Source organism: Oreochromis aureus, linkage group 5 (genome assembly GCF_013358895.1).
Source record: "Oreochromis aureus strain Israel breed Guangdong linkage group 5, ZZ_aureus, whole genome shotgun sequence".
NCBI classification, from domain to species: Eukaryota; Metazoa; Chordata; class Actinopteri; order Cichliformes; family Cichlidae; genus Oreochromis; species Oreochromis aureus.
Window position 1 is genome coordinate 6,619,665 of NC_052946.1, and position 18,582 is coordinate 6,638,246.

An 18,582-nucleotide genomic window follows, 5' to 3' on the forward strand; every position below is an offset into this window, starting at 1 on the left:
ACAATGCATCGTTCATACACTGCAATATAGTTTTAATGTGTTTTTGCTAAACACAGAATGTTTCTTTGAACACACCTGAACTTGGAAAAGCAATAATATTCAGCATGATTGGAGGAGTTCTTTCAGGTTGCACAGTTTTCCCTGCTGGTTTATAAAGACGCAGCAGAGAAATCTGCTACTTCAAGAGGTGCAAAACAAATCACAGCAGTGATTCTGTGGAACTCTCTTATTCAAAGTGAAACTGCTGCAGCTCAATCAATGCACACTGAGTGAGCGTTAAATTACTCAAGAATGCGTCTGTGCTGCCCTCCAGTGTCTGCCTGGAGTACTGCAACAAGGATATATAGGAAACATCACTTTTTATTTGAGCAGTTGATTTGAAGATTTTTCACACCTATGCCAGGTTTCATATCATGACATCACCATTGAAGTAAAACAGAGAGACACGGGTGTTTAAAGTGAGACGATTCAGAGCTAGGGCCAAATACACATGTTTAGAGAGTAATTGTGGGCACTTGTGAAGATTGTCCATCAATGTATTCCTTTTCTTCTGCTTATCCAATTCAGGGTCACAGGGTGCTGGAGCCTATCGCAGCTGTCACAGGGCAAAAGGAATCACAGAGGGCAGATTGTCAGCAACCACATACTTAGAAAAAAAAAGCGAACAATTTAAGTGACATCCAAAATAATGAATGTATTTAAAGAAAAATAACATTTTGTAACACAGCTTTTTATTTAACCACCCACAGAGAAGATCGTGTAGACAGTAGCTGGCCCCACATGAAAACAGTGGCACGTTTGATCACAATTCATCCTTGTTGCTCTGAGAGTCTGGTGCTGAGGTGGAGTCCTTCTTAACTGCTTTTACTGTTTTTTGTGCGGCTGGTTTTGTTTTCTGTTTATCACCCTGCTTTGCTTTTGTTTTTGCTGTCTGTTTTCCATCTTTTGCAGCAGCAGGTTTAACTTTGCCTGTCGTCTTTGCCTTTGTTTGATCTCCAGCTTTAGGCTTTGCTTTAGGTGCAGCTTTGGTTTTAGTGGTTCCTTTACTGGCTGTTTTCGCCTCCCCCACATCCTTCAGCAGGTCAGTCTGTGCATCGCCCGACGTGTTCAGCTTGAGCTTCTGCTCTCCTACTTCTTTTTTTCTGGCTGCCTCCTGGTCAGCCTGTGCGGGAGCTTCTGGTGGGAGTGGTTGAGACTCGGTTTCCATGGCCTCATTTTTACTGAACTCTGCATCCACTGGTGTAGAAAACATCTTCAGCAAATCCTGAGCCTGGATTCTTTCCTACGGGACAAAAAAAGAAAATGTTTGGGAGACTGCAGAATGAAACAAGGAACAGGTATGAATCACAAATTTTCTTTGAAGTTGCACTGGCAGTCAGAAAACATAACATCATTATCTAGAGCTGAGTTTCATATTTCTGCACAGCAATAACTGACTGTGTGCACTGTTTTCAACTTAGGCTGTCTTTATAACTTTGTGGAAATCGTCTGATGCACTGAGTAGTTCTTCTTCACTCACCTTTTCTTTTAACTCCCTATGTGTTCATACATCAGTCTACATTTAATCATTAGTTATTATTAATCTCTGGCTCTCTTCCACAGCATGTCTTTGTCCTGTCTTCCTCCCCCTACCACAACCAGTCAAGGCAGATGGCACTATATAAATAAAATGGAACTGAACTGAATTCAAGGTGTTAGAAAAAAGGATAATTTGAACATCCATCCATTCACTTCCGCTTATCCTTTCCAGGGTCGCGGGGCGCGCTGGAGCCTATCCCAGCTGTCATAGAGCGAGAGGCGGGGTACACCCTGGACAGGTCGCCAGTCTGTCGCAGGGCCAACACACAGGGACAGACAACCATTCACACTCACATTCACACCTAGTGACAATTTGGATTATCCAATTAACCTATTCCCTCAAACTGCATGTCTTTGGACGGTGGGAGGAAGCCGGAGTACCCGGAGAGAACCCACGCAAACACGGGGAGAACATGCAAACTCCACACAGAAAGACCCCGGCCTGATGGTGGAATTGAACTCAGGACCTTCTTGCTGTGCGGCAACAGTGCTAACCACCGTGCCACCGTGCTGCCAGTGGCTTTAGCGTTGTTTGAAGTGAACTGCTGCTTGGAACTGCCTTAGAAGCTGTAAAGTCGCCAAGCATTTGGTTTTAGCAATATATTTCCCTGTTTTTTTCACAGCACTTTTTGCCTCTATGCATCTTAGAGACGATGTTAGGCCACCATTTCCCAAATGCCGACAAGTCGCAACAACTGGTCAACTATGTGGAGGATTATCTGGAATGTGTGGAGTCACTGCCCCTGGACATACAAAGAAATGTTTCTCTGCTTCGAGATAATTTGAACAATTCATGCTAAATCCTGACCCATCTTTCTCCAATTTGGAAGAAGTTATTGTTTAAAAGGATTGCACACAGACCCAAACCTAAAGCCTATGCATGCTCACGTCTGGTTACATCAGTTTTCCTTACCTTTTCCTCGTGAGCAGGATCCAAGGTGAACCACAGAGCAACAGCACACCTCTGACCCCGAGTGACAGCTTTGACACCGTGGGGGTTTTCTTTCCCTGCTCCAAAACCAACCATGCGACCACACTTTGGATGCACCTCAGCCTTGAGAAGACACACCACGCAACACAATCAACAGAGATGTGGTTAAAAATGCATTTTTGTTAAATGCACAGCAGCTTTAAAAAGTATTCAGACTCTGTCAGTCAAACCCTGTGGATAAAATTAGCAGTTTGTCCACATGTACACTTCACATAATCTATAACAGGAACCTCATTAAAATTCAAAAACTAAACTCTAACAGTTTAGATCTCTGTGCAGGTGTTCCACAGGGTTTAATTCCTGCCTTTTAGTTGGGCCCCTTAAGGAAAGTCAGACATCTGCCTTGAAGCAACTCCAGTGCTGTCATGACTATTTGAATAGGGTCATTAAAGTGCTGAAAAGTTAACTCTGACCCCATTCTCTGATCTCTGCCCTCTAGAGCAACTTGAGGGTGTCTATAGTTAGAGCAATAGTTAATGTCAGTGTTTTTAAGTGCACATTTAAACCACTTTACATCAAAGTTAAGACTAAATTTGCAAAGGAGGTGCACATCAAATGCTCCTTAAAAGTAAGCAGATTAACTTGAGTTCAAAATGTGCACCCTACATGGTCCAGATGTGTTTATTAATGTGAAAGGCCTTGTAATTGTCTCGTATATGCCATTTTCACAGGTAATTATAGGTCTAAATTAACCCTTGCCTGTCCTATGCATTAGGGATTTTTGTATTTTTAAGTACAACTGTTAATAAAGCTAATGAATCTAATTAGAATCCTATTACCATGTTTACACAAACTATAGAGAAGCCAAAACAACCAGGCAAATCTAAAATAGTGTAGAGGGGGGAAAATAGCAAGATTATGTGCTGAAATTCCCGTGGTGACCCATCCAGACTGAATTTTAGACAATTTCATACTTTTACTAAATGTGCGAGACTTTTCATTGTGACTCATGGCCACAGTGAGGTTTTCTTAAAGGACATCTTTTTGTTTTACAGCATTCCTCCTCACTTCAGCCCACTGTCATTTTCCGTAACAGGGAGAGACAATCCCATCACAAGGAATTGTGATAGCTTTAAGATTTAAATGCCGTTGGCAAAATACAGCCGGACTGCCAACTCTATAAAGAGTCCAAGTGGTCCCAAACTTTTAAATTTCACAATAACTGAGACCACCCAAAGCTTTACCCTTTCCAAAGGTCTACAGAGAGTTCCTTGGACTTCATGGCTTGGCTTTGCTCCGGGCATAAAGAGTTATTTGTGGGACTTTTACTCCTTATGGAAACACAGCACAAGCTTACAGTTAAAGCACATTTACAGCCTGGGACAAACACATGTTTGATCCCTATGGATAGTTTCCCCATCTAGGATAGGGTTAGATAGGATAAGGATAAGTAGTAGAGAATGAATGAAACAACTCTGAGTGGGGTGATTTTTTTCATAACTCTTCCATCCATAGCCAGTTATTAAACTCCAGTCAGGGTTTGCTTTACTAGTGTTTTATTCAGCACTAAATTGCAGATATACATACAGTTTATGGATGCTGCTTGCTAACCATTAACTTAACTTAGCATTAATAAATCAAAAAAACAAATAAATAAAAACATTTGGAGGCAGCTAAAATAAAGCAGTCTGAAAGAAAACTTTACACTTTTAAAAAAGAAAAGATAAAAAGTCAGATATATATTTACCGTCACTGTTTTGGCATCAAGCTCAGTGAAAATGAACTCTCCTCCTTCAAAGTCCTCATTCAAATAAAGGATGGCACTGCAGGAGTCAGACACCAGGAGGTTAGCCAGGTCCTTGTCATCAGGGTGGGGTGTGCAGACAGAATTTTAAGTGTGTGTGTGTGTGTGTGTGTGTGTGTGTGTGTGTGTGTGTGTGTGTGTGTGTGTGTGTGTGTGTGTGTGTGTGCAACCAAACCTGTAGTCTCTGTAAGTGTATGCAGGAGGTTCCTTTACACACTCGTTGACCTCAGAAACCAGCACACAGTTGTCGACATGGACAGGGTGACTCATGTCCTTACGGTCCTCCTGCTTCTCTGAACAAACAGCAGCACAGAGAGAACATTTGGACATTTTAGGCCCAAAAACTTTGTAAAGACAATTAGCAGCTAGCTGAGAATTCAACAGCTAAATATGTTTATTTGTGTATTTATTTTCAGGAGGTGGTGGAGACCAAAATGGTACTGAATATTGTATATTTTACTGTACTAACTTCAGTTATTACAACACAGTTACAATTTTGTTGCAAGCACCGTGAGGCAACTGTTATTGTGATTTGGTGTTACATAAATAAAACTGAATTTTACTTGTGTTCTACGGTTCTTCTCTGCAAAGTTATCTGCACGCCGGGTTGATAGCAAGAAAAAATAAAAATCAAACAAACATGCTTTTTTCTTCCTGCCACTCGTGCTACAGTCTGCTGACTTTATGTCTTCATGCATGCACAATCACCTAAGTAAGGAAAATCCCAAAAAGTTTCTGTTCATCTGGATGCAGCATTTTCAGTGGGAGAAACATTTCATCACTCATCCAAGTGACTTCTTCAGTCCGAGACTTTGAAGTAAAACACTAAATCTCTGTTTGTCTGTCTGCCAGCTCTACGATGAGGAGTTGAGCAACCAAACACATGGCACAGGTACATCTTAGACCCCTGAAGGTTGTTATCTATGTAACACATTATGATGTTACCATGCTGCCTAGCAACCACCAACCAACTGCCATTTACCTGCCTAACCATCGTATGATTTTTATTTCACAACAGCAAGATCTAGTTTATATTGACAAAAATCAAATATTATGAGATATACGATATGTTACAATGGCATCATGTTACTTGGCAACCACCTAACAATGGTCTACAATGACATTTATATAATAGCGCAGGGCAGGATGGGCATGTACTAGCAGATCTAACAGATAAACGTTAGATCTGGGAGTCATGACTACTCCTAGACACAAAATCATTGTGAGTGGTTAGCTTACCATCTATGGCAGAGCGACAGACCAGGTGGGAGTATGTGAAATAGAGTGGAGTGTCCAGACGGAAGTAGGACTCTAAGACCTTCCTCACTTTCTCACTGAGGTCAAAGAACAGACGAGCGCTCTTCAAAGGGACCTTCCCGTCCTGGCCAAGCTGTGAGAGGCAGAAAAACCATGTAAAAGCTGGGACAAGGAGGAAAACAATGTTGAGTCTGTTTTTATATAGAACTATAAATACAAACGTGTTCGCACTGAAGACTATCAGAATGTGAAAAATGTTCCAGGAAAGAGCATCTTCTCTCTAAAGAGAATATGGCTTAGGTTTGCAAAGCTTCAGGTTCTTTGGACAGACAAGACCAAACTGGAGATGTTTGGCAAGAATTCCCAGCGACATGTTGGAAGAAAACCAAACACTGGATATCAGCACAAGCACATCGTACAAAGTGTCAAGCACGGTGGTGGAGGGGTGATGATTGGTCCATGCTGTGCATAAACGAATGCCTGCAAACCTCAATCAACTGAAGCAATACTATAAAGAAGAGTTGGTCAAAATTCCTCCACAATCATGTGAGATGCTGATAAAGTAATACATCAAACAATTACTTCAAGTTATTGTTGCTAAATATAATTCTACAAGCGACTGAATCAACACAGTTTTTCACAGGACTGCATTATGTCTTGGAAAACTGATATACTGTCAGGCTCTAAGTGATCATTCCTCTCTGTGTAGACAATAACTGACGTGTTGCGTCACACGTGTCGTTTTGGATCCTATGAGGCTGCAACTATTGAACAAACTCAAACAGCTGGAAGCAATAAGCATCAGGTTACATTTACTGGTGAGCCTCTAGATTAACCTGCTGCAAACATCCGCGTTTTATGTAAAACTCGAGCACATAACCTATATGCTGCATGTTCTGTTGTTTTGATGCTGAAATGTGGAAAAAGTCTGCTGTTAGACTAAAAAACGTATTTTCTGTTTTCACATAAAGAACTAGCTTTTATGTTTCCCCTGGCTATGATTAAAGGTAAAAGACTGTGCTTGTGTTGGCATCTCTTATTTTTAATTTTTCTGTTAGTCTGCTTTATAGACCTTGACAGCCTTCAGGACGGTGACTCCCTGGAACATCTCGCTGGGGGAATGCGGGGATGGTCGTCCTCTATAGCCATCGCCTTTTAGAGCAGCTGTCTGTGAAATAAATGCAACATTAAGCAACTCTTATAACAGCCGAGCTGAAAAACATACATACGGGACACGATCAGAATGCAGGTGATGTGAGGAAATCTTTGCTGACACAGAGTGAACTTTATTCCTTGGGGTTACTCACATTGGAGAGACGGTGCAGCTCCCTGCACTCCTCATCTGTGATCACACCATCCAGCAAAACCCGCTGGGAGCCATTCAGCTGCTTGGATGTCATGGTCACCTTGATGTCACTGTATAGCAGAGCCCCATCTACAAGATAAGGTCACAGTTAAAGACATGAGGATAAAGTCTGGTTGTACAAGACTGACATTTTATACCCCGGTTCTCTGAAACATTCACCTTCCTGTGGCACTATCATCTTGGCCATTTCTGAAGAATCCTTCTTCTTTTCCTCAACCAGATTCTCAATCTCCTTCATCAGGTTTCCTATCTCCTCTGTGATCCTCGCTGCAGTCTCCCTCTCAGCCCTGAGACACAGCAACACACACGCAGATAACAACACTGACTTTAAGTGCACCTTTATACTCAACCTGCACACGTGTGGCGGTGCTCTTAGTCTTACTTCTGTTTCTCTCTCAGTTTCTTAGGCATGACATCTTCAGGGGTCCACGAGTCCTTTAAACAAAAATAACAGAGAATTCAAAGATCACATTTATTTATATTCCAGCACTTCATAAGTAGTGCAGAATGTGGTGAGATGTAAAATGAGTTATTCGCTTACCGGATCTACAAAAGTGATTCCAAAGGCTTCATAACCAAAGTAGAGGAGCTCTTTCTCCAGGAGCGACTGCTGAATGTACCGTTTCACCACCTAGGGATTACAAGTCAGCAGCAGCCTGTAACATAGCCCCTAAAATCATATTCAACTATCACAAAGCCTGCGCTATAAAGACAATCGTTATATATCTGGTTCCTTAGCTCCAGTTGTTTTCTCCTTTATTTCAGCAGGAACAAATTGGTCTGGGGGCTTCTTTTACAGTGATTCTGACGGACACATGTTAGTGGTGATGTATGCATTCAGAGAGCAAATCTGTGCTGCGCTTATTCAGCTTCTATTTTATTTCCTGTGCTTTTGTGGCATTTTTTGATTTGAGGGTGTTTTCTTAGGTTGCAGTGTGTTTGACCTCATGCAGCTCTGCTCACATGGTGCATACACACCATCAGGCTGTGGATACAGATGTCTGGACAACAGATGCAGGTGTAATAATACACCTGCATCTACCTAAAGTAAACACAGACCACAGGCCAGAAACCTCCACCTGGGAAATAATCACTTAGTCATTAGTAGTGATGGATAAACCTAATAACCCATTTTAAATAGTGTGTTATGTGGACATTTATGGCCCAGGGCAGCTAAAATCTTTTTTAAGAATCAGCAAACAGTTATGTTCTTAGATCACCACCAGAGCCTTTTCTAATGTGCCCCTGAGTACACGTGAGTGCTGATGAAGACCATTTTTCTGCCACCAGACATTGTTCAGGTTCATTTACTGCTGATCGCTAAGGATTAAGATAACACGCTGCTAAGAATAACTGCACTCACGGTGAGGTTGAAGTAAAGGTTCAAAGCCTCTGTTAAACACAGTGTAACTGTACCTGTCGGGCTGATATGGCTGCTGCTTTGTCCTCGCCCAGCACGGCAGAGTAATAGTTCAGGTTCTGGTTCATCACCTCATCCTCAGGGTGGAACAACAGGTAGGTCTTAGCACACTCTATGGCCTTCTCGTACTTCTCAGCTAGAAAGAAAAGACAAAAAAACATTATTATTTGTTAAAGGGGGGGGGGGGGCTGTGAGCACACTAAGAATCTGATTTCTATTCAAGGTGCAAGGTGCATTTTTCCTGACATGGAATGATGGAATCATGGATGTGAAAAAAAAGGATGTTATTGGATTTTACAGCATATATCCTCGTTCTTAAACACCAGTGACTATTTCATAACAAACATCCCATACCTACAGGGGACCGTAAAGTTACAGCATGGAAGAATTTTAGCTTAAACTTGTTGTTTAAGCTAAAAATGAAATTAAAAAAAAAGAAATAAAATTATGAAGAAAGTGTGAAAAATAAAAAAAAATATGAAAATATTTGCCTCTTTGGCAGGTGGCTAAAACAAAACCTAGTCTTATGCTTAGACTGCTCAGTGGTCACCTGGTGGATGTTGAGTTCAATTAAGTTTTATTTATACAACAACAGTCACCTCAAGGTGCTTTGTATTATAAGGTAGACCCTACAATAATACATAGAGAGAAAAACCCAACAATCATATGACCCCCTATGAGAAAGGAAAAACTCTCCTTTAACAGGAAGAAACCTGCAGCAGTTCAGAGGTTAAAATCCTAAACTCTTACAGGACAGGGTTATTTTTTCATATTGCTCTTTTAAAGGCTGCCACTAGGGAGAACTAAAATATAATAATACAAAATGCTCAATTAATCGAATTTTAATCTCGATTACGATCTGGGTTTTCAACGATCATTAAAAATGACTGAGCCGATTATTAGCACCTCCCTCGTGCTTTACTCTCGCGCTGTTCCGTGTGGCAAATCGAGCGCACCTCTCTGCGTTTCGAACACGCGTCACAACAATTAAGACCCGAGGGAAGCTCGGAAAGCTCGGAAAGCTAAGCAGAAGTTATTTGGAGAGGAGAGGATAATGGCTGCTGAAGAAAGAATGCCGTTGGTTGAAAAGAGAGGTAAAACGACTTCAGTGGTGTGGAAACCAATGTTCCCTCTAAGCTGCGCACGTGCGCAATTGCGCACTGCTGGCACGGTCTTTGAGCGCAGAAAATCTGTGTTGCGCACAAAAAAAATCTAACCTGAATTGAAATTAAAATTAAAACTTTAACAATTCTGTTTTGAAGTGTTAGTCAGTAAGTGACTGGCTGCTCCTGTATGGGATTAGAACGATGCCACCTTATCCTATAGTCCAGCCAATAATGCGATTCACATTGGTATATACGCAGCCAATCAACGTTGTTGACAGGCTATAACAGCGTCCTTATGTGCCGACACCGGTGTTTTAGCTAGCAAAGCGGCGTGGCTGATGTGCAGTGAAGCCACATTAATGACAACGTGTACAACCATTGGAGATGTGAGCAGGACAGACGGAACAATTGACGGAAAAAGTGTGGACTTTATACCAGTTTTTAAATTGTGTTGATAGGCCACGTAAAACCAGAGTTATGATAAAAATATATGCAGTGTTTGGTTTTCTTCCTGAATACTATCGTTGTTTATATTTACTGCGGGAAGAAACGGTAAAAACGGCGTTTTATAAGGAAACCGCTCGAAAGCACTCTCCGCCTGTGAGCAAAAACAAAACCAAAAAACCCCCACCCTTTCCTATTGGTCGAAAAAAGTACCGTGTCGACCAATCAAAAAATGATATGGCAACGTGGCATCTAGTTGTTAAGAAACGGGGGGAAGTTAGTGTGTAGTGTAGTCAATAGTTTTGTTGTGTGTGTCAGAACAATGAGGCAACTGCTGAATGTTACAGGTGTTACAGGAGTGATACACATAGCTGGACTTTTTCGTTTTTATGGGCCTATGGGGTTTTTTTGGGGGGGGGGGGTTCGTAACGGTATAAACACTGAAAGGTGGTGGATTGGCCAGATGCTGGGAGATGTGTAAAAATAACTCAGTTGCTTGGTGGTGGCTCTTGCGGAGCTTCCACAGATTGAGCAACATTAGCAAGTGGTGGAGGCCAGCAGGTGCAACACGCTGGCAGGTGGATGACGGAAAGGTGAGGCAGGAGGAGGAGAGACCCGAGGTGGCCGCTGGTGTCGGTCCGAGTATCAGGTGAACTGAACTTCAGGTGAGAACTTATGACCTGCAGTCTATCTGGGTCAGATATAAACCAAGTTTAGGTGTAGTTTATTTTCGTTATGCTGACTTTTTACAGTCAGTTACAATAACTCGTACGTGTACTAGCTAGCATGACGAAGTTTATATACTGCTGGGCGGGTGCTATGATGTTACCGATGTTGAAATTTATTTTATTCATAAGGTTAGTTAGTTTCCAACCGTCCAGGAAAAAACGGAATCGTCTGATATTCAGAGTCAATATTTGTGTTGAGCTGAAAAGGAACGCGATTTGTCCCGTACTTCAGCTAGAATGAAAAAGACACAAAGCTGGATTTATTCTGTGTCTTTATGCTGCAGCTGTTTCTTCTTCTCTCATTCTCTCTTCCTCTCTCCCCTGTTGTTATTTCAATCATGAAACTGATCAATGATCAGCTGATCGTCTCTCTTGTTTGTTTATCGCCCACTTTGTGCCAGAAAGAAGAAACCAGTGGATGTCGCGCTAAACAACAGCAGCACGTTTAAGCTTGATCAGCTGCTGTTAGAATTTATTTAATATTAATTTCTAGTATCAGCTGATGTTTGCTGGAGCCACAGCTGTAAAAGCTGCTGGTCATGATATCGGTTTGTATATCTGGTGAGAGGGAAACATGAAGATGAAACCAGGAGATGTCCTTAATGAATCATCAGAGCTGAACAGGTGATGGAGAAACAGGTTTACCTTTTAGGTGACATGAATGAGTTGAAGGGAAGTTATGAACTGTTTCTGAGAGACAAATAACACCAGGATCCTTTTTTATGTTGCTGACAGCTGGTAACTGTGCAGGGGCGGGTCTAGCAAAGTTTTGCCAGGGGGCCAGGCAGGGCATTAACAGGGAAAGGGGGGCACAAAGAAATACTTTTCTTTCTTATTCTCATTTAAAATGTCTATTTTTTAATAAATAATTATCTGAATCTTACAACAAACTTTTTCATCTGATCTAAAATGTATAGAAATCCATTATTGTACATAGTAATATTTTTTCAGGGTCCCATCATAATTTCTTCAGAAATAAATACTGTATATGATGCCAGTATTTTCCCAGATTCTGTACCAGTACTGTGTGTAAAATGCCATCAAAAAGTCAATTAAGTTTTATTCTTTCTCACCTGTCTTTCCTTTCACTTTTTAAAGGTTGCCATGTTAGAAAAAATATTTTACCCTGCCATGCTGTTTATTGATGTGGTAAATGAATAGTTGATGAAAATATATCTAAATCTGTCATTTATTATTTTTAATATTCAGTAATGATCATGTCTCACCTCTAGTCCTCTCTGTCTTAATTTCAGGTTTCCACCATGTGTTGTATATAGTTCAGGAGGTTAACTTGACCAAGCAGTCTTTGGGTTTCGGCTAAGTACTGTTTAGAATACCAGAATAGGGAGGATGGTGTAGTTTATTAGATTGATACATATATACCAACAGGACAGTGTACATCACTGTGACAACAGAGTTTGTTTTCATTCAAAAGCTTTATGGTTTTTCCTATAATACCTAGTCAAAATGCCCAGGCCGATTTTTTGTCCCAGTCCAGCCCTGGTGATACATCTCCTGTTGTCAGGCCTGCAGGTATCAGGCTGTTGTTCTCCTTTATCTCATAGTGGACAGAAATTATTTTTTGGAGTGGCACAAATAATTTGTGTGGCATCAGATTTGATGCAGAACAGCTGATTGTTCTGTAAATAGTTTGAAATGTTTATTTAAAAAAACGCCTTAGGTGCATTTTTAGGTAAACAGCTGCAAAACACTTTGTTGTTTGCATAACTCAGTTACTTTTTTGAAGAAATAACTATATAATTAATTGCCCAACATTGGTCATTATATACTGTATTTTGCAGACAGAGAGTTATAGGATTCTCCCAGACCACAGACTCAGACTCATAATACAAGTCAGAGCTTTATGAAAAAAAAGAAAAGAAAGAAAGTTGTGTTTTCAAAATTGGAGTTCAAGTTATTTTTACTTCCAATAGTGTTAACATACTACACAGGTCATGAACAAGATTTTTTAAATTTTCATTGGAAGTGAGCTAAAGCAGTTAATTAAAAGTAGTCTAACATAAATGTAAATGCTGTAATTTGATTATTTTAATAAACCACGTAACTTGGATGGATTAGATGCTGGCGTGACCACAGTACACACGTCTGATGTCGCTCACAGTGGTCCAAGGCAGCGGTCCCCAACCCTTTTTGTGCCACGGACCGGTTTATGCCCGACAATATTTTCACGGACCGGCAATAAGGTGTTGCGGATAAATACAACAAAATAAAACCAGTGCCGGTACCGAAAAAAAGAAGATTTATTCATAACACACGTGAAAAGACCCAGGAAAACCGAGTTAACGATAAAAACGATAACAAAATAATGCTGAAAACCGATAAAAACCCTGAAAACCATACATTTCACACCTGAGCCTCAACTCTCACGGCCCGGTACCAAACGACTCACGGACTGGTACCGGTCCGAGGCCTGGGGGTTGGGGACTGCTGGTCCAAGGGATCGCTCAGGGAGTTTGTGTGTTCGCTCAGACACATGAAATATTTGAGGGAACATTGGTGGAAACATTATGGGTTCGCGGAGTCAGACGTGGATCAAATATTGTGCAGTATTTTGAAGTTCACTAAACATAGATGTTTACATTTTTCATTTATTTTTTATATTGCAAACATTTGTACTGTAATCAGTATTTGCACACTATTTTATATTATTTTTTTACAATCTTTAAAGCCATTATTCAATACATTGTTATTGTTAAATAAATATCGTCAAATAATCGAGATCTCAATTTCAGTGAAAATAATCGTGATTATCATTTTTGCCATAATCGAGCAGCCCTACATAAAACACTGCAATTCTTTTGGTTAATTAATTAATAACAGTTTTAAAAAATGTGGCATGACCAAAATTATTGCAATTAATTGCAGTGAGTTGGGCTCTTCAAAGCAAGTTTGGTGCATAAAGACAATGATAAAACAGCAATCAGTCTACTGTCAATTTGCAAATGTTGACAATTATGTACGATAATTTTTTAATCTGTGATCAACTGTGACAAATGGGCAAAAACTGCAAATCAACTGACAACTAAATACAAAGAAATTCACATGAATTACTTCCATTCAGAGTCCAGCAATGAATGCTGATCTATTATCATATAATATTTGGCTTATTTAAGAGGTAATCTCGTTCATGTTAGGTGCACGTCTGTGTTTTTGCTATTAAAGTCGTCAGGTAGGTGATCCATGTATATGAGGCCATAGCTGTTCATTTCTGTGTTTAGACTTCTTTTCCACATTGTTGCTAAGGACAATGGATACAGGCACACCTGACTTATAGAAAGCACTGTGAAACTCACTGTTGTAGTAGGAGAACTGCAGGTAGTTGAAGTGCGAAGGCAGGAAGTCCTCAAAGGGCTTGTCTCTGCCAGCAGTTAGGGCCAGCTCCACAGCACAGTGCTGCTTACAGCTCAGCACCTGCAGGTAGTGGTCTGAGGGACACAGACACATTTATACGAGTATTTATTGAACATGCAGCCTATTTTTCATATTTGCCATGCAAATGTCTCCCTTGCATGCAGCTTCACATCAAATTCTCAGCTCTATTAGAATCTTTAGTGCTCACAAGCAAAGGATATGCTGCCTCACCACTCATACTCTGGAACAGGTCTGCACTGTACTCCATGTAGTTGTATCCATCATAGTTGTAGGCTCCCTCACATAGAACTCTGCACTCCTTATCAGCTATGAAGTACTCATCTACGGCCGATTCAAAGTGTTCAGCCGCTAGGATGAAGGAGTCGTCGCTGTAGTAGCTCTTTCCCAGCAGAAACTGGGCCTGAAGAGAGAGGGCACATCACAGCTACTGCAACAGTCAAGTTCATCTGTTCAAGGTCAGTCGGGCAGACAAAGGAGTTTAATCTTTCTGCTTGAATCATCATTAGAGACTGCATCATGTAGCAAACATGTAAAGAAAAATGCCCTCCTTTCTTCTCTTCTGTTTTCCCTTCCCCTCCATCTTATCATGATAGATTGCCTTCTCTCCCTGAGCCTGGTCCTGCTGGAAGTCACTTCCTGTTAAAAGAGAGTTCTTCCTTCTCGCTGTCACCAAGTGCTAGTTCACAGGGGATCATCTGATTGTTGCTTAATTTGACTTAACTGACCAAACTAATGAAATGTCAATAAAAATAAACTGTAGATAAATTGTAGACAATCAGCATGCCTCCAGAGGATGAGGCTACAAGAACATAACAGCATTAGTATCAAAGATGGAGTTTGCTTTCACCATATGTGGCCTGGCCTCCAGATCTTTGAAGTCGTCCTCCTGTACTCCTGCCATCATCCTATAGTAGTCCAGATTCTGTCTCATCTCCATGTGATCTGGGTTGGTCAGGAAAAACGTGTTTGCGGCTGCCACTGCTTTTGGCAGCTTATTGATCTGAAAGGAAGAAAAACACACATACACAAGCTTATTTTCTATCCTATTTAATTCAACTAGAAAACTCATGCAAGCTAACTTGGTAGCAAAATATCTCATGTAGGCACAGATACATTAACAGTTAGTTAATGTATTAGTGGAATACATTTAATCTACTCTGATTTCCCCTTTGTTTTGGTGCACTAAGCCCAGTAGTTGCTCTTTACTTTCCAAATGTTAGCTAGTTAGCTAACTATATACACCAGCCAATATTGTTACTGACATACTCATATTGAGACGTCAGTAATGTACACAGGCTATTATTTTAACTAATTATGTTACATGTTACATATTTATGTTTAATTGTTCTTATTGTATGTTTTTGTACAGGTACATCAGACTGCGTCTGTCAACTTTCACTCACTTTTATTTTGGGGGTAATTAATCTGATATAAATGATTTTGATGCAATATCATTTTAAATGTACACATTTTTTTGGCATGGTAACCCATAAGGGCCAAACTGTTATCTTTACATTTTCTGGGGTGGATTTCAGTTTACTCTTTACTATCTGAAACGCTAACGTTTAGGCAGCTCAGTAGGTAGAACGACTTAAAACATCCTTTGGCAAGACTGAAGCCCAAGTTTCCCCTGATGCATCCATCACAGTGTAACTTTGATCATGGTAGGTTAAAAGTATTTAGGCATAGGAAAAATATCCTTGTATGAACAGAGACTGAGACTTTTAGTAGGAAAGGGCTTTGATTGCTGAGAGTAGTAAAGGACTATAGTACCAGTCTATTTCTCAGATTTTAAAATATTTCAAAAGTTCAGAATACATATTACAATGAAATCACAAGTAAGTGACTCGTAGTAATGTAAGGCCACACTGAACCGTCCAAGTTGCAGTTGCGTGGATTTAGTGGGTCACAAAATAGTCTAACAACCTAACAACATCCTAAAAACAACCTAACTTGAAAACAGTAAGCCATTTTTTCTGGTTTTCCTGCAGTGGTACATCATACTCATAGGTAAGCAAAATACAGCACTGTGCAATAGTCCTGAGCTATCCCTCATTTCTTTATGAGGCTTTTTTGAAGTGGTTTTGAGCAATAGTTCTCCAGACGTTCTGAGGGTCTTTCCAAGGTTTTCTTTAGACATTGGCTGCTTTTTCACACATTTTCACTCTCATAAACACAACATTTATTCCTACCAAAAAATGGCAACAATAACACACTTTGACAGATATACAAATAGGATTTTGCACCAACAAGGTTATTCCCAAAAAGATGAAAACCTAGTAGGTACCGTTTTTAGGGTACCCTCAAAAAACTGATGAATGTTCCTCAAGAGACCCGGAGAACTATTCCTGAAAACTACTTAAAGATATGATTTTGATTTTTTTTTTTTAACTCCCCAAGAGAGTTCAGGCTCTGTGGTAGAATAAAGATGGTCATTCTAAATAATGATTTTTAAAAATATACACAAACTCTGTTTTTACATTATATACCGCTTTTCCTTATATGTTTGCACAGCTCAGTGAATCACTGCACCTACTTCTTCCTTGCAGAATATGAAGAAATGAGTCGTGGCTCGAGACTTTTGCACAGTACTGTATAGTTATGACAGCTCTATGACATTTTGATAAAAACTAACTTTAACATTTTCTTCAGCCTGTGCTTTTAGGGGCCAACTTCCTGTTTGACGTTTGTGCCGCACACCTCTGCCATGTCACACACAGTTTCATAGAAAGTATTTTCATCAGAGCAGAAAATAAATCCTTATTTTCACACTAACCTGTTCATCTTTACGATATTTTTCCAAGTTGCAAAAATATCTTGTTTAAAAAACGAATTTAAGTCTACAAAAAATTTAATAAAATAAATATTTGTTAACCCCTACTTATTTCACAGCGTCTGTGGTTTGCCAGCAGGAGCTTATGAAAATAACATTTTAGGCCTTTAAAGCGCTCAATTTCACGTCCTAACGCCACACTCTGCAGAAGCTGACTCCACCTTAAGACGTGGCATGGTTGTCTTGGTTTTGGGGGGTTGGGGCAAAACAGTAATGTGCTCCACATCAGCTCTAACTTACAGGCTAAAAAAGAATCAGTGCTAAAGTTTTTACTGTTCTAGCTCGCCTAGAGCAAAGCGAGGGTGTGTGTGCAGTGAGAGACAGGCCACACTGTAGCTGCCAGCATCGTCTTCTACCTTAAAATACGCCACTTGTAGGTAATTATATGGGCTCCTCTTCTTGAACTCCAGCTCTATTTCTTCGCTGACGAGATGCAAACTTGGTGCGCCGACTTTCTCAGTTTCGCAGGAGTTCACACAGTCGGCCCGCTTCAGGATTTTCTGGAAGAAGCCCAGGTCCTCCACAGAGCCGGTCCCCGGTATGGGAACTCCCAACCCGGCCACAGGCTCGCCGAAAGCGGTCTGGTTGGCGCAGCTCTGGCGGCACTGAGCTTTAACTTTGCGCAAAGTGGCTTTGTTTTTGAGAGCTTTCTCCATGTTCAGAATCACCGATAACCAGTCCCCCTTATAGTAAGCTTCCACCGCCGTGTCGAAGAGGAAATCATAAGGCTCCAAAACAAAGTGGCTGCTCACTTCAGTGTCCGATGTGCACGCAGGCACCACGACAAGACAGAGGAATGTGAGCGCATAACGGAGCTCCATGGTGGCAAAGTGTCAGGGCTCTGCAGCGGGACCTGAGCCTGGACCTGTGGCCGACGACGAGCCGGTACGCAGAGAGAGGTGTTACTACGCCTTTCTCCACCAGGAGCTTGACTGGAGGTGGGATTTGAGCGGCTGAGCCCCTCGGCAACACCCCCCACCCTTCGTCCTCCTTATGCATATGCGTACGCATCGGCCGCTATACATGATTCCATATAGTGCGAGCTTGATTTAGTGCTTCAGAGCAAAATATTTTCACTAATTGGATAAACACAAAATGACACAGATTTCCGAAAAGGTCTGGTTAAAATGTATTAAAGTTTATTGACAAAAGTCCGAGAAAAGGCAACTAACCAATGAAAACTGCACTTTTAACTGTTTGCTTTTTTTCCCTGATGGATCTGTTTGGAATTGTCCTCATTCACACTTTCACAGGCTCCCAAATACAGTGTGTAGGAACACAGCAGTGAGGTTCTGGCGAGGCAAGGAGAAGACACGGCACCCAAAGAAACCTGAAGTCTGTGGAAAAACTCTAAAAATGTATTATAGGCCACTGATAGAGCCCATCAATGGCCTAAAAATGTACTTTTTAAAAGTTTTCAACGTGTCTGACTGAAGCCGTTAATGAAGTCGTACTGCTGTGATGCTGGATGTTGGGAGAGAATTCGCAAACAGCATGATAGGCAGTACATCTGAAATGTGTTACAGTATATTGTAAAGCTTAACATTCTTCTATTTAATCAAGATCGCTGTTCCACCGTTTTAAGCTGGTCAAAGAATATCATCGAATCGTGCACACAGCAAAAACTCCAGTGTTAAATTAACACTGAGAGTGTTTATAGAGTCCACACCTCTGAGTGTTAAATATAACACTGTTGAGTGTTAAATGAACACTTTTGACAGT

The 18,582-nt window shown here is 40.8% G+C and overlaps 1 protein-coding gene across 2 annotated transcripts; it reads right to left on the minus strand.

Annotated features, from left to right (window-relative positions):
- Window positions 1-340: 340 nt before the first annotated feature.
- Window positions 341-17,815, minus strand: p3h1 (prolyl 3-hydroxylase 1). 2 transcript variants are annotated; one of them, XR_004200357.2, is made up of 16 exons: window positions 17,217-17,815; window positions 14,875-15,027; window positions 14,238-14,427; window positions 13,949-14,080; window positions 8,353-8,492; window positions 7,478-7,567; window positions 7,319-7,371; window positions 7,096-7,223; window positions 6,878-7,005; window positions 6,643-6,738; window positions 5,553-5,703; window positions 4,489-4,606; window positions 4,257-4,332; window positions 2,492-2,632; window positions 748-1,282; window positions 341-595 (listed from the first exon to the last, which is right to left on the minus strand). XR_004200357.2 is itself a non-coding variant. In XM_031754923.2 (15 exons), the coding sequence occupies exons 1-15, from the start codon at window positions 17,679-17,681 to the stop codon at window positions 803-805; spliced, it is 2,541 nt and encodes an 846-aa protein (XP_031610783.1). In that variant the 5' UTR covers window positions 17,682-17,814; the 3' UTR covers window positions 341-802. The 2 variants fall into 2 exon arrangements, 1 of the variants encoding a protein (XP_031610783.1); XM_031754923.2 differs by having other exon boundaries at window positions 341-1,282; window positions 17,217-17,814.
- Between the last annotated feature and the right edge of the window lie 767 nt (window positions 17,816-18,582).

Excerpts from the sequence above, each read along its gene's own strand:
- p3h1 (XM_031754923.2), bottom strand. The coding sequence starts at position 17,681 with ATGGAGCTCCGTTATGCGCTCACATTCCTCTGTCTTGTCGTGGTGCCT. Across the intron at positions 7,224-7,318 it reads AAACTGAGAGAGAAACAGAA|GGCTGAGAGGGAGACTGCAG; the intron begins GTAAGACTAAGA and ends GCTGTGTCTCAG. Across the intron at positions 2,633-4,256 it reads TTGATGCCAAAACAGTGACG|GCTGAGGTGCATCCAAAGTG; the intron begins GTAAATATATAT and ends TGTCTTCTCAAG.